At 63.0% G+C, this 12510-nt stretch overlaps 1 protein-coding gene across 1 annotated transcript; it reads right to left on the bottom strand.

Annotated features, from left to right (window-relative positions):
* Window positions 1-672: 672 nt before the first annotated feature.
* On the bottom strand, window positions 673-12237 carry LOC135999327 (protein arginine N-methyltransferase 5-like). Its single transcript, XM_065652889.1, has 6 exons — window positions 11979-12237; window positions 9425-9534; window positions 5784-5877; window positions 2931-3047; window positions 1899-1963; window positions 673-920 (listed from the first exon to the last, which is right to left on the bottom strand). Exons 1-6 carry the CDS (start codon window positions 12235-12237, stop codon window positions 768-770), a joined length of 798 nt encoding a protein of 265 aa, XP_065508961.1. The 3' UTR covers window positions 673-767.
* Window positions 12238-12510: the final 273 nt, after the last annotated feature.

The raw sequence follows: 12510 nt of genomic DNA, 5'->3' as shown, positions 1-12510 counted from the left end.
CGCGTTGATTTTGGGTCATTTCTTATTAATTTGGGACCGTTTCGGGTTGATTTTTGACGATTCCTTGTTAATGCGGGACCATTTCCCGTCGATTTTAGCCCATTTCTTGCCAATCCGGGACCATTTCCCATCAATTTTAGCCCATTTCTTGCCAATCCGGGACCATTTCCCATCAATTTTAGCCCATTTCTTGCCAATCCGGGACCATTTCCCGTCGATTTTGGGCCATTTCTTGCCAATCCGGGACCATTTCCCATCGATTTTAGCCCATTTCTTGCCAATCCGGGACCATTTCCCGTCAATTTTAGCCCATTTCTTGCCAATCCGGGACCATTTCCCGTCGATTTTGGGCCATTTCTTGCCAATCCGGGACCATTTCCCGTCTATTTTGAGCCATTTCTTGCCAATCCGGGACCATTTCCCATCGATTTTAGCCCATTTCTTGCCAATCCGGGACCATTTCCCGTCGATTTTGGGCCATTTCTTGCCAATCCGGGACCATTTCCCGTCGATTTTGGGCCATTTCTTACCAATTCCGTCCCATCTCCCGTCGACTCGGGGCCAAATCCCCACTTTTCCTGTCCCCCTAACGCGCCCACCGGGTAAAACACCACCTTAATTCCACCCCCCCCGCCCCCAAAAACGCCGCGTCCGCCGTCGCCGAGGCGCCTTTTATTGCCCTTTTTTGCCGGCCGCCCTTCCAAGATGGCCGCCCGCCCCCCCCCCCCAAAAATCGGCCAAGATGGCCGCCCGCCCAAGATGGCCGCTCAGAGGCCGATGGTGTAGGAGCGGCCGGCCGGGTTGTGCAGCGCGGAGCAGGCGGGGGCGGTGACGGCCCACTCGTACCACACCTTGCGGGGCGTGGCCCGGCGCCAGAAGGCCACGCCCACCTCCTCCCCGGCCCGCACCGCCATTGGCTGCTGCGGAAGGAAGGAAAGAAGGGCGTCAGCAAGATGGCCGCCCCCAAGGGGGCCGCCCGTCCGCCATTCCAAGATGGCCGACCCCAAGATGGCTGCCCACGCGCCATTCCAAGATGGCCGCCCCCAGGTGGCCATCTGTCCCCTATTCCAATATGGCCGCCCCCAGATGGCCGCCCGCCCGCCATTCCAATATGGCCGCCCCCAGATGGCCGCCCGCCCGCCATTCCAAGATGGCCGCCCCCAGATGGCCATGTGTCCCCTATTCCAAGATGGCCGCCCCCAGCTGGCCATCTGTCCACTATTCCAAGATGGCCGCCCCAAGATGGCCGCCCGCCCCCCCAAATTCCCCGCAAATTGCCCTGTTAATCATTTCAACCCCCAAAACTCTTTTAAATCCCCCCAAGAATCCCTTTAAGAACCCCGAAATTCCCCCCCAAATTTCCCCCCAAATTCCCCCCAAATTTCAAATTTCAAATTTTTCCCAAAAATCCCCTTGAACCGCCCCCAAACCCCCCGCAAATCGCCCCAAAATCCTTTTAAACCCCCCAAAACCCTTTTAAATCCCCCCCAAAATCCCTTTAAGAACCCCCAAATTCCCCCCCAAATTCCCCCCCAAAATTCCTCCAAATTTCAAATTTCAAATTTTTCCCAAAAATCCCCTTGAACCGCCCCCAAACCCCCCGCAAATCGCCCCAAAAACCTTTTAACCCCCCCAAAACCACTAAACGCCCCCCGAGAACCTTTCAACTCCCACCCCCCAAAATTTAAACCCCCCCAAAGTCCTCGAAATTTCAAATTTTCCCCGAAATCGCCCCGAATTGGCGTTTTCGGGCTCTTTGTTGGGCTCCTCGCACGAATCCCCCCCCCCCGCCCCAAAACCCCAGACCAAGATGGCCGCCCGCGCGCCATGCCAAGATGGCCGCCGGCCCAAGATGGCCGCCGGCCCAAGATGGCCGCCGATCCAAGATGGCCGCCCACCTTGATGGGGAAGAAAATGGGGAACCAGGAAAACATCCCCGGCGAGTGCGTTTCCGGGTGGATACCTGGGGGCAAAGGTCACGCTGAGGCCACGCCCCCCCCCATTGGCCACGCCCCCTCCCCTTAAGCCCCGCCCCCTCCACCCCAACCCAACCCCATTGACCTCAACCCAACGCCCATTGATTGACCCCCCCGTAGCTCCGCCCCCTTGATACCATTGGCCCCGCCCTTGGGCGGGTTGACCCCTGAGACCCTCCCCTATTGGTCCTCCAACCCCCAAGCCCCGCCTCCTCTCCTTAAGCCCCGCCCCCTCAACCCCAACCCAACCCCATTGACTTCAACCCAACCCCATTGACCTCAACCCAACGCCCATCGATTGACCCCCCCGTAGCTCCGCCCCCTTGATACCATTGGCCCCGCCCTTGGGCGGGTTGACCCCTGAGACCCTCTCCTATTGGCCCTCCCACCCCCAAGCCCCGCCTCCTCTCCTTAAGCCCCGCCCCCTCAACCCCAACCCAACCCCATTGACCTCAACCCAACACCCACTGATTGACCCCCCGTAGCTCCGCCCCCTCTCACCCATTGGCCCCGCCCTTGGGTGGGTTGACCCCTGAGACCCTCCCCTATTGGCCCTCCCACCCCCAAGCCCCGCCTCCTCTCCTTAAGCCCCGCCCCCTCCACCCCAACCCCACTGACTTCAACCCAACCCCATTGACCTCAACCCAACGCCCATTGATTGACCCCTGTAGCTCCGCCCCCTTGATACCATTGGCCCCGCCCTTGGGCGGGTTGACCCCTGAGATCCTCTCCTATTGGCCCTCCCACCCCCAAGCCCCGCCTCCTCTCCTTAAGCCCCGCCCCCTCCACCCCAACCCAACCCCGTTGACCTCAACCCAACGCCCATTGATTGACCATCCGTAGCTCCGCCCCCTTGATACCATTGGCCCCGCCCTTGGGCGGGTTGACCCCCGAGACCCTCCCCTATTGGCCCGCCCCGCCCCGAGGCCCCGCCCCTTCCGGCCCCGCCCCTACTCAGCGTGATGTCCCCATAGAGCGTGGTCTCAAAGTAGCCGGCGAAGCCGTGCAGGACGGTGTTGATCCCGACGTGGAACGACAGGCGCCGGAAACGGTTGTTGTCGGGGTTGGGGTCTGCGGGCGGCGGGGGGTGTGGTCAGGCTGGGCCACGCCCCCCCGTGACATCACAATGATGTCACCAAGAGGCAATGAGGTGTGTGGATGAGGGAGAAATTGGGGGGAATGCTGGGTTTTGGGGTCAATGGGATGAAACGGGAGGGACTGGGAGACACTGAGGGGTCACTGGGATGAACTGGGAGACGCTGAGGAGTCACTGGGATGAACTGGGAAGGACTGAGAGACATTGAGGGAATCAGTGGGGGTCAATAGGAATCATAGGGGTCAACGGGGGTCAATGGGGATCAATGGGGTCAATGGGCATCAATGGGGTCAATGGTGGTCAAGAGAGCCAATGCGGGTCAATGGGCTCAATGGGGGTCAATGGGGGTCAACGAGGGTAAATGGGGGTCAATAGGGGGCAATGGGTTCAATGGGGTCAATGGGGGTCAATAGGGGGAAATGGGGCTCAATGGGGGGCAATGGGGATGAATGGGGGTGAATGGGGATCAATGGGGATCAATGGGGGTGAATGGGGGTCAATGGGGATCAGTGGGGTGAATGAGAGTGAATGGGGGTGAATGGGAGTCAGTGGGGATGAATGGGAGTCAATGGGGCTCAATGGGAATCAGTGGGGGTGAATGGGGGTCAATGGGGGTGCATGGGAGTCAATGGGGGTCAATGGGGGTCAATGGGGGTGAATGGGAGTGAATGGGGGTGAATGGGGGTGAATGGGGATCAATGGGGGTCAATGGGGGTGCATGGGTGTGAATGGGGTGAATGGGGGTGAATGGGGTGAATGGGGGGGCAATGGGACTCAATGGGGGTGAATGGGGGTGAATGGGAGTCAATGGGAGTCAATGGGGGTCAATGGGAGTCAATGGGGGTGATTGGGGGCCAATGGGGGTGAGTGGGGGTCAATGGGGGTCAATGGGCCTCAATGGGGGTGAATGGGGGTGAATGGGGGTCAGTGGGAGTCAATGGGTCTCAATGGGGGTCAATGGGGATCAATGGGGGTGAATGGGGATCAATGGCGGGCAATGGGGGTGAATGGGGTGAATGGGGTGAATGGGGCTCAATGGGTCTCAATGGGGGTGAATGAGGTGAACGGGGGTGAATGAGAATCAATGGGGGTCAATGGGGGTCAATGGGGTCAATGGGGGTGAACAAGAATCAATGGGGATCAATGGGTCTCAATGGGGGTGAATGGGGTGAATGGGGGTGAATGGGGTGAATGAGGTGAATGGGGCTCAATGGGGGTGAATGGGGATCAATGGGGATCAATAGGGCTCAATGGGGGTGAATGGGGGTGAATGGGGTGAATGGGGGTGAATGAGAATCAATGGGGATCAATGGGGGTGAATGGGGATCAATACGGTCAATGGGGGTGAATGGGGGTCAATGGGGCTCAATGGGGGTGAATGGGGGTGCATGGGGGTGAATGGGGCTCAATGGGGATGAATGGGGGTGAATGGGGTTGAATGGGGGTGAGTGCGGATCAATGGGAGTCAATGGGGCTCAATGGGGATGAATGGGGCTCAATGGGGGTGAATGGGGCTCAATGGAGGTGAATGGGGGTGAATGGGGTTGAATGGGGGTGAGTGCGGATCAATGGGAGTCAATGGGGATCAATGGGGGTGAATGGGGGTGCATGGGGGTGAATGGGGACTAATGGGGATCAATGGGGTGAATGGGGCTGAATGAGGCTCAATGGAGGTCAATGGGGGTGAATGGGGGTGAATGGGGGTGAATGGGGGTGAATGGGGTTGAATGGGGGTGAGTGCGGATCAATGGGAGTCAATGGGGATCAATGGGGGTGAATGGGGGTGAATGGGGGTGAATGGGGGTCAATAGAGGTCAACGGGAATCAATGGGGGTCAATGGGAATCAATGGGGATGAATGGGGGTGAATGGGGGTGAATGGGGGTCAATGGGGGTCAACGGGAATCAATGGGGGTCAATGGGAATCAATGGGGGTGAATGGGGGTGAATGGGGGTGAATGGGGGTCAATAGAGGTCAACGGGAATCAATGGCGGTCAATGGGAATCAATGGGGGTGAATGGGGGTGAATGGGGGTGAATGGGGGTCAATAGAGGTCAACGGGAATCAATGGGGGTCAATGGGAATCAATGGGGGTGAATGGGGGTGAATGGGGGTCAATGGGGGTCAATGGAGATCAACGGGAATCAATGGGGGTCAATGGGAATCAATGGGGGTGAATGGGGGTGAATGGGGGTCAATAGAGGTCAACGGGAATCAATGGGGTCAATGGGAATCAATGGGGGTGAATGGGGGTGAATGGGGGTCAATGGGGGTGAATGGGGTCAATGGGTCTCAATGGAGGTCAATGGGGGTGAATGGGGGTGAATGGGGGTCAATGGAGGTCAACGGGAATCAATGGGGGTCAATGGGGATCAATGGGGGTCAATGGGGGTCAATGGGGGTCAATAGAGGTCAACGGAAATCAATGGGGGTCAATGGGAATCAATGGGTCTCAATGGGGGTGAATGGGTGTGAATGGGGGTGACCGGGGGTCGGGTTCCGGCCCCGCCCCTCAGGGGGCGTGTCTGCCCTGGCCCCGCCCCTCAGGGGGCGTGTCGGCCGTGGCCCCGCCCCTCAGGGGGCGTGTCTGCCGTGGCCCCGCCCCTCAGGGGGCGTGTCGGCCGCGGCCCCGCCCCTCAGGGGCGTGTCTGCCGTGGCCCCGCCCCTCAGTGGGCGTGTCCGCCGCGGCCCCGCCCCCCCGCCGGGCGCACCTGGGTTGGGGTGGCGGAAGCGGAAGCAGCGCTGGGGCGGCGCCAGCTGGTGGAAGTTGTGCAGCCGCACCACGTACGGGGTCTCGAACTGCGCCTGGGGGCGGGCAGCGCTCAGCCCCAGTACAGACCAGTCACCCCAGTACGGACCAGTCACCCCCCAGTAACCCCAGTGCCCCCCCAGTACGGACCAGTCACCCCCAGTACGGACCAGTGACCCCCAGTACGGACCAGTGACCCCCCAGTGACCCCCAGTCACCCCCCCCAGTCACCCCCAGTACGGACCAGTCACCCCAGTACGGACCAGTGACCCCCAGTGCCCCCCAGTACGGACCAGTGACCCCCCAGTGACCCCAGTGCCCCCCAGTGCCCCCCCAGTACGGACCAGTGCCCCCAGTGACCCCCAGTCACCCCCCCCCAGTACGGACCAGTGCCCCCCAGTACGGACCAGTGACCCCCCCAGTACGGACCAGTGATCCCCCAGTACGGACCAGTCACCCCCAGTCACCCCCCCAGTACGGACCAGTGCCCCCCAGTACGGACCAGTGACCCCCCAGTACGGACCAGTGCCCCCCAGTACGGACCAGTGACCCCCCAGTGACCCCAGTGCCCCCCAGTGACCCCCCAGTACGGACCAGTGACCCCCCAGTACGGACCAGTGACCCCCCAGTGCCCCCAGTACGGACCAGTGACCCCCCAGTCACCCCCAGTCACCCCCCAGTCACCCCCAGTACAGACCACTGACCCCCCAGTGCCCCCCAGTGCCCCCAGTACAGCCCAGTGACTCCCCAGTGACCCCCAGTACAGACAAGTGACCCCCCAGTCACCCCCAGTACAGACCACTGACCCCCCCAGTGCCCCCCAGTGCCCCCAGTACGGACCAGTGACCCCCCAGTGACCCCCAGTGACCCCCCCAGTACAGCCCAGTGACCCCCCCAGTACAGACCAGTGACCCCCCAGTGACCCCCAGTGACCCCCCAATCACCCCCAGTACAGACCAGTGATGCCCCAGTTCAGACCAGTCACCCCCAGTATAGACCAGTGACACCCCAGTGCCCCCCAGTGCCCCCCCCAGTTCAGACCAGTGACCCCCAGTCACGCCCAGTACAGACCAGTGCCCCCCAGTGCCCCCCCAGTACGGACCAGTGACCCCCCAGTACAGACCAGTGCCCCCCAGTACGGACCAGTCACCCCCCAGTACGGACCAGTGACCCCCCAGTGACCCCAGTGCCCCCCAGTGACCCCCCAGTGCCCCCCCAGTATGGACCAGTGCCCCCCAGTACGGACCAGTGCCCCCCCAGTGCCCCCCCAGTACGGACCAGTGACCCCCCAGTACGGCCCAGTGCCCCCCAGTGACCCCCAGTACGGACCAGTGCCCCCCAGTACAGACCAGTGACCCCCCAGTGACCCCCAGTACGGACCAGTGACCCCCCAGTGACGCCCCAGTACGGACCAGTGCCCCCCAGTAAGGACCAGTGACCCCCCAGTGACCCCCAGTCACCCCCCCCAGTACGGACCAGTGCCCCCCCAGTGACCCCAGTGCCCCCCAGTGCCCCCCCAGTACAGACCAGTGCCCCCCAGTAAGGACCAGTGCCCCCCAGTGACCCCCCAGTGCCCCCCCAGTACGGACCAGTGCCCCCCAGTACGGACCAGTGCCCCCCAGTCACCCCCAGTACAGACCAGTGCCCCCCCAGTACAGACCAGTGACCCCCCAGTGACCCCCAGTACGGACCAGTGACCCCCCAGTGACCCCCCAGTACAGACCAGTCACCCCCCAGTGACCCCCCAGTACGGACCAGTGCCCCCCAGTAAGGACCAGTGACCCCCCAGTGACCCCCAGTACGGACCAGTGCCCCCCCAGTACAGACCAGTGACCCCCCAGTGACCCCCAGTACGGACCAGTGACCCCCCAGTGACGCCCCAGTACGGACCAGTGCCCCCCAGTAAGGACCAGTGACCCCCCAGTGACCCCCAGTCACCCCCCCCAGTACGGACCAGTGCCCCCCCAGTGACCCCAGTGCCCCCCAGTGCCCCCCCAGTACAGACCAGTGCCCCCCAGTAAGGACCAGTGCCCCCCAGTGACCCCCCAGTGCCCCCCCAGTACGGACCAGTGCCCCCCAGTACGGACCAGTGCCCCCCAGTCACCCCCAGTACAGACCAGTGCCCCCCCAGTACAGACCAGTGACCCCCCAGTGACCCCCAGTACGGACCAGTGACCCCCCAGTGACCCCCCAGTACAGACCAGTCACCCCCCAGTGACCCCCCAGTACGGACCAGTGCCCCCCAGTAAGGACCAGTGACCCCCCAGTGACCCCCAGTCACCCCCCCCAGTACGGACCAGTGCCCCCCAGTGACCCCCCAGTGCCCCCCCAGTACGGACCAGTGCCCCCCAGTACGGACCCGTGCCCCCCCAGTGACCCCCCAGTACGGACCAGTCACCCCCCAGTGCCCCCCAGTGCCCCCAGTACAGACCAGTCACCCCCCCACTACAGACCAGTGACCCCCCAGTGCCCTCCAGTCACCCCCAGTACAGACCAGTGACGCCCCAGTCACACCGTCACCCCCCCAGTGCCCCCCAGTACGGACCTGTGACCCCCCCAGTACGGACCAGTGACCCCCAGTGCCCCCAGTACAGACCAGTGACCCCCCAGTACCGACCAGTGACCCCCCAGTGCCCCCAGTACAGACCAGTGACCCCCCCAGTACGGACCAGTGACCCCCCAGTGCCCCCAGTACAGACCAGTGCCCCCCCAGTGACCCCCAGTACGGACCAGTGACCCCCCAGTCACCCCCAGTCACCCCCCCAGTGACCCCCCAGTACAGACCACTGACCCCCCCAGTGTCTCCCAGTTCCCTCTCAGTCCATCCCAGTGACCCCTCAGTCCCTCCCAGTTCAGCCCAGTGACCCCCCAGTGTCTCCCAGTTCCCTCCCAGTTCAGCCCAGTGACCCCCAGTGTCACTCAGTTCATCCCAGTTCCCTTCCAGTTCATCCCAGTGACCCCCCAGTGACCCTCCCAGTTCAACCCAGTCCCTCCCAGTTCAACCCAGTGACCCCCCAGTATCTCCCAGTCCCTCCCAGTTCATCCCAGTTCCCTCCCAGTTCATCCCAGTGACCCCCCAGTGACCCTCCCAGTTCAACCCAGTCCCTCCCAGTTCATCCCAGTTCCCTCCCAGTTCATCCCAGTGACCCCCCAGTGACCCTCCCAGTTCAACCCAGTCCCTCCCAGTTCATCCCAGTTCCCTCCCAGTCCATCCCAGTGACCCCCAGTGTCTCCCAGTTCCCTCCCAGTTCAGCCCAGTTAATCCCAGTTCCCTCCCAGTTCATCCCAATGACCCCCCAGTGTCTCCCAGTTCCCTCCCAGTCCCGCCCAGTTCATCCCAGTGACCCCTCAGTGTCTCCCAGTTCCCTCCCAGTCCCGCCCAGTTCATCCCAGTGACCCCCCAGTGTCTCCCAGACCCTCCCAGTTCATGCCAGTTCCCTCCCAGTTCATCCCAGTTCCCTCCCAGTTCACCCCAGTGCCCCATAGACCCCACCCCAGTCCCTCCCAGTTCACCCCAGTGGCCCCAACCCCCCTCCCAGTTCATCCCCGGTCCCTCCCAGCCCAAACCAGTTTAAACCAGTACAAACCAGTATAAACCAGTACCTGCGGGTGCCGGTCGGGCTCCCGGCAGCCCCGCACCTCGGTGTGGAGTTTGGGGGAGCAAACGGGGGCGAGGAACGAGCAATAGGAGCCGGGGATGGAGACGCCCCCCGCTGTGGGGCAGACCCACAAGTGTGGGGCGGGAGCCACCGAGACCCAGAGAGACCCATAGGGACCCATAGGGACCCATAGGGACCCATAGAGACCCATAGAGACCCATAGGGACCCATAGGGACCCATAGAGACCCATAGGGACCCATAGGGACCCATAGAGACCCATAGAGACCCATAGGAACCCATAGAGACCCATAGAGACCCATAGAGACCCATAGGGACCCATAGGGACCCATAGGGACCCATAGAGACCCATAGAGACCCATAGAGCCCTTGGGACCCATAGAACCCCGTAATTCCCCCCAAAATGCCCCAAATTCCCCAAATTCCCCCCATTACTCCCCAACCCCCCCTATTACCCCCCCGAAACCCCCCAACCCCCCCAAATTCCCCCCCATTACCCCCCCCAAACCCCCCCAAATTTCCACCCAAAAACCCCCCAACCCCCCCCAAATTTACCCCCATACCCCCCAAAACCCCCCCACCCCCCCAAACCCCCCCTATTACCCCCCCAACCCCCCCAAATTTCCCCCCAACCCCCCCCATACCCCAACCCCCCCAAGACCCCCCCAACCCCCCCCATTACCCGCCCAACCCCCCCAAATTTCCCCCCAACCCCCCCCAAATTTCCGCCCAATTTCCCCCAACCCCCCCATTACCCCCCCCATTACCCCCCCAAATCCCCCAAAACCCCCCCAACTCCCCCCATTACCCCCCCAACCCCCCCAAACATCCCCCAACCCCCCCCAAATTTTCCCAACCCCCCCCAAAACCCCCCCTATTACCCCCCCAAATTTCCCCCCAACCCCCCCATTACCCCCCCTATTACCTCCCCCACCCCCCAAAACCAACCCCCCCAAATCCCCCCAACCCCCCCCCAAAACCCCCCCAACCCCCCCATTACCCCCCCAAACCCCCCCAACCCCCCCATTACCCCCCCAAATTTCCCCCATTATCCCCCCAAGCCCCCCCAAATTTCCCCCCAACCCCCCCTATTACCTACCCCCCCTAAGCCCCCCCATACCCCCCAAGCCCCCCCATTACCCCCCCAAAACCCCCCCAAATTTGCCCCCAACCCCCCCCAAATTTCCCCCCATTACCCCCCCAACCCCCCCCATACCCCCCAAATTTCCCCCCAACCCCCCCAAATTTCCCCTATTACCCCCCCAAATTTCCCCCCACCCCCCCCAAAACCCCCCTATTACCCCCCCAACCCCCCCATTACCCCCCCAACCTCCCCCCAAATTTCCCCCAACTCCCCCAAACCCCCCCACCCCCCCCATTACCCCCCAAACATCCCCCCAACCCCTCCCAAATTTCCCCCCAACCCCCCCTATTACCTCCCCCACCCCCCCAAACCAACCCCCCCCAACCCCCCCATTACCCCCCAACCCCCCCCAAATTTCCCCCATTACCCCCCAACCCCCCCAAACATCCCCCAACCCCCCCAAAACCCTCCAAATTTCCCCCCAACCCCCCCCATTACCCCCCCATTACCCCCCCAACCCTCCCCAAATTTTCCCCCATTACCCCCCCAAATTTCCCCCCACCCCCCCCAAAACCAACCCCCCCCAAACCCCCCCAACCCCCCCAATTTCCCCCCAACCCCCCCTATTACCCCCCCAAATTTCCCCCCATTACCCCCCCAACCCCCCCAAATTTCCCCCTATTACCCCCCAAATTTCCCCCCAACCCCCCCCCAAATTTCCCCCAACCCCCCCCAAATTTCCCCCTATTACCCCCCAAATTCCCCCCAACCCCCCCAAATTTCCCCCCAACCCCCCCCCAAATTTCCCCCCAACCCCCCCAAATTTCCCCCCAACCCCCCCTATTACTCCCCCAACCCCCCCCCAGCCCCCCCCAAATTTCCCCCCCAATTTCCCCCCAACCCCCCCAAAATCCCCCCAACCCCCCCAAAACCCCCCTATTAACCCCCCCAAACCCCCCATTACCTCCCCCACCCCCCAAATTTCCCCCCAACCCCCCAAATTTCCCATTACCCCCCCAAACATCCCCCCAACCCCCCCCAAAAACCCCCAAATCCCCCCAACCCCCCCCCATTACCCCCCCAACCCCCCTATTACCTCCCCCCAACCCCCCCCAACCCCCCCCCAAATTTCCCCCAACCCCCCCTATTACCTCCCCCACCCCCCAAAACCAACCCCCCCAACCCCCCCCCAAATTTCCCCCCGAAACCCCCCCAACCCCCCCTATTACCCCCCCTATTACCTCCCCCACCCCCCAAATCTCCCCCCAACCCCCCCCAAATTTCCCCCTATTACCCCCCCATACCCCCCCAAATTCCCCCCCAAACCCCCCCAAATTCCCCCCAACCCCCCCCAAATTTTCCCCCATTACCCCCCCAAATTTCCCCCCACCCCCCCCAAAACCACCCCCCCCACCCCCCCAAACCCCCCCCCCCAAACATCCCCCCCCCGCTCACGCTTGAGGCAGCCCCCCGCCCCGTCCAGGCACTCTGGCGCCAGCTCGTTGTCGCCGAAGGAGCCGAGCAGCTCGGACACCAGCAGGTCGGCGCGCTCGGGGGGCGCCCAGCCCCGCATGTCCCGCGCCACCACGCGCACCCGCGCGCCCCACGCCTCCTGCCGCCAGCTCTCCAGCCTGCGGGGGGGGCGGGGGGAGGGTGGGGGGCTGCCCCATGGGATCCGGGGGGCTGCCCCATAGATTCCGGGGGGCGGCCCCATGGATAGTGTGGGGTGGGGGAATGGGGGATTGGGGGATTATGGGGGGGATTGGGGGGGAGAAATGGGGGTTATGGGGAGGTGGCACTTGGGGGGCCACCCCATGGGATCCGTGGGGCTGCCCCATGGAATCCGTGGGGCGGCCCCATAGATTCCGGGGGGCAGCCACGGGGAAGGGAGACGGGAGATATGGGGGGTTGGGGGGGGGAATGGGGGTTCTGGGGACGTGGGACTTGGGGGGCTGCCCCATGGAATCTATGGGGCAGCCCCCCAATG

Source organism: Caloenas nicobarica, chromosome 28 (genome assembly GCF_036013445.1).
Source record: "Caloenas nicobarica isolate bCalNic1 chromosome 28, bCalNic1.hap1, whole genome shotgun sequence".
Classification (NCBI taxonomy): Eukaryota; Metazoa; Chordata; class Aves; order Columbiformes; family Columbidae; genus Caloenas; species Caloenas nicobarica.
Note: the sequence above shows the minus strand (reverse complement) of the source record. Positions and strands in the feature narration are given on the sequence as shown.

Coding starts and splice junctions, on each gene's coding strand:
- LOC135999327 (XM_065652889.1), bottom strand. CDS start 12,237: ATGGGGCCGCCCCCCGGAATCTATGGGGCAGCCCCCCGGATCCCATGG. Junction 9,535..11,978: donor GGCGGGGGGCTGCCTCAAGC/GTGAGCGGGGGG, acceptor TCTGCCCCACAG/CGGGGGGCGTCTCCATCCCC. Junction 1,964..2,930: donor CTATGGGGACATCACGCTGA/GTAGGGGCGGGG, acceptor CTTTGCCCCCAG/GTATCCACCCGGAAACGCAC.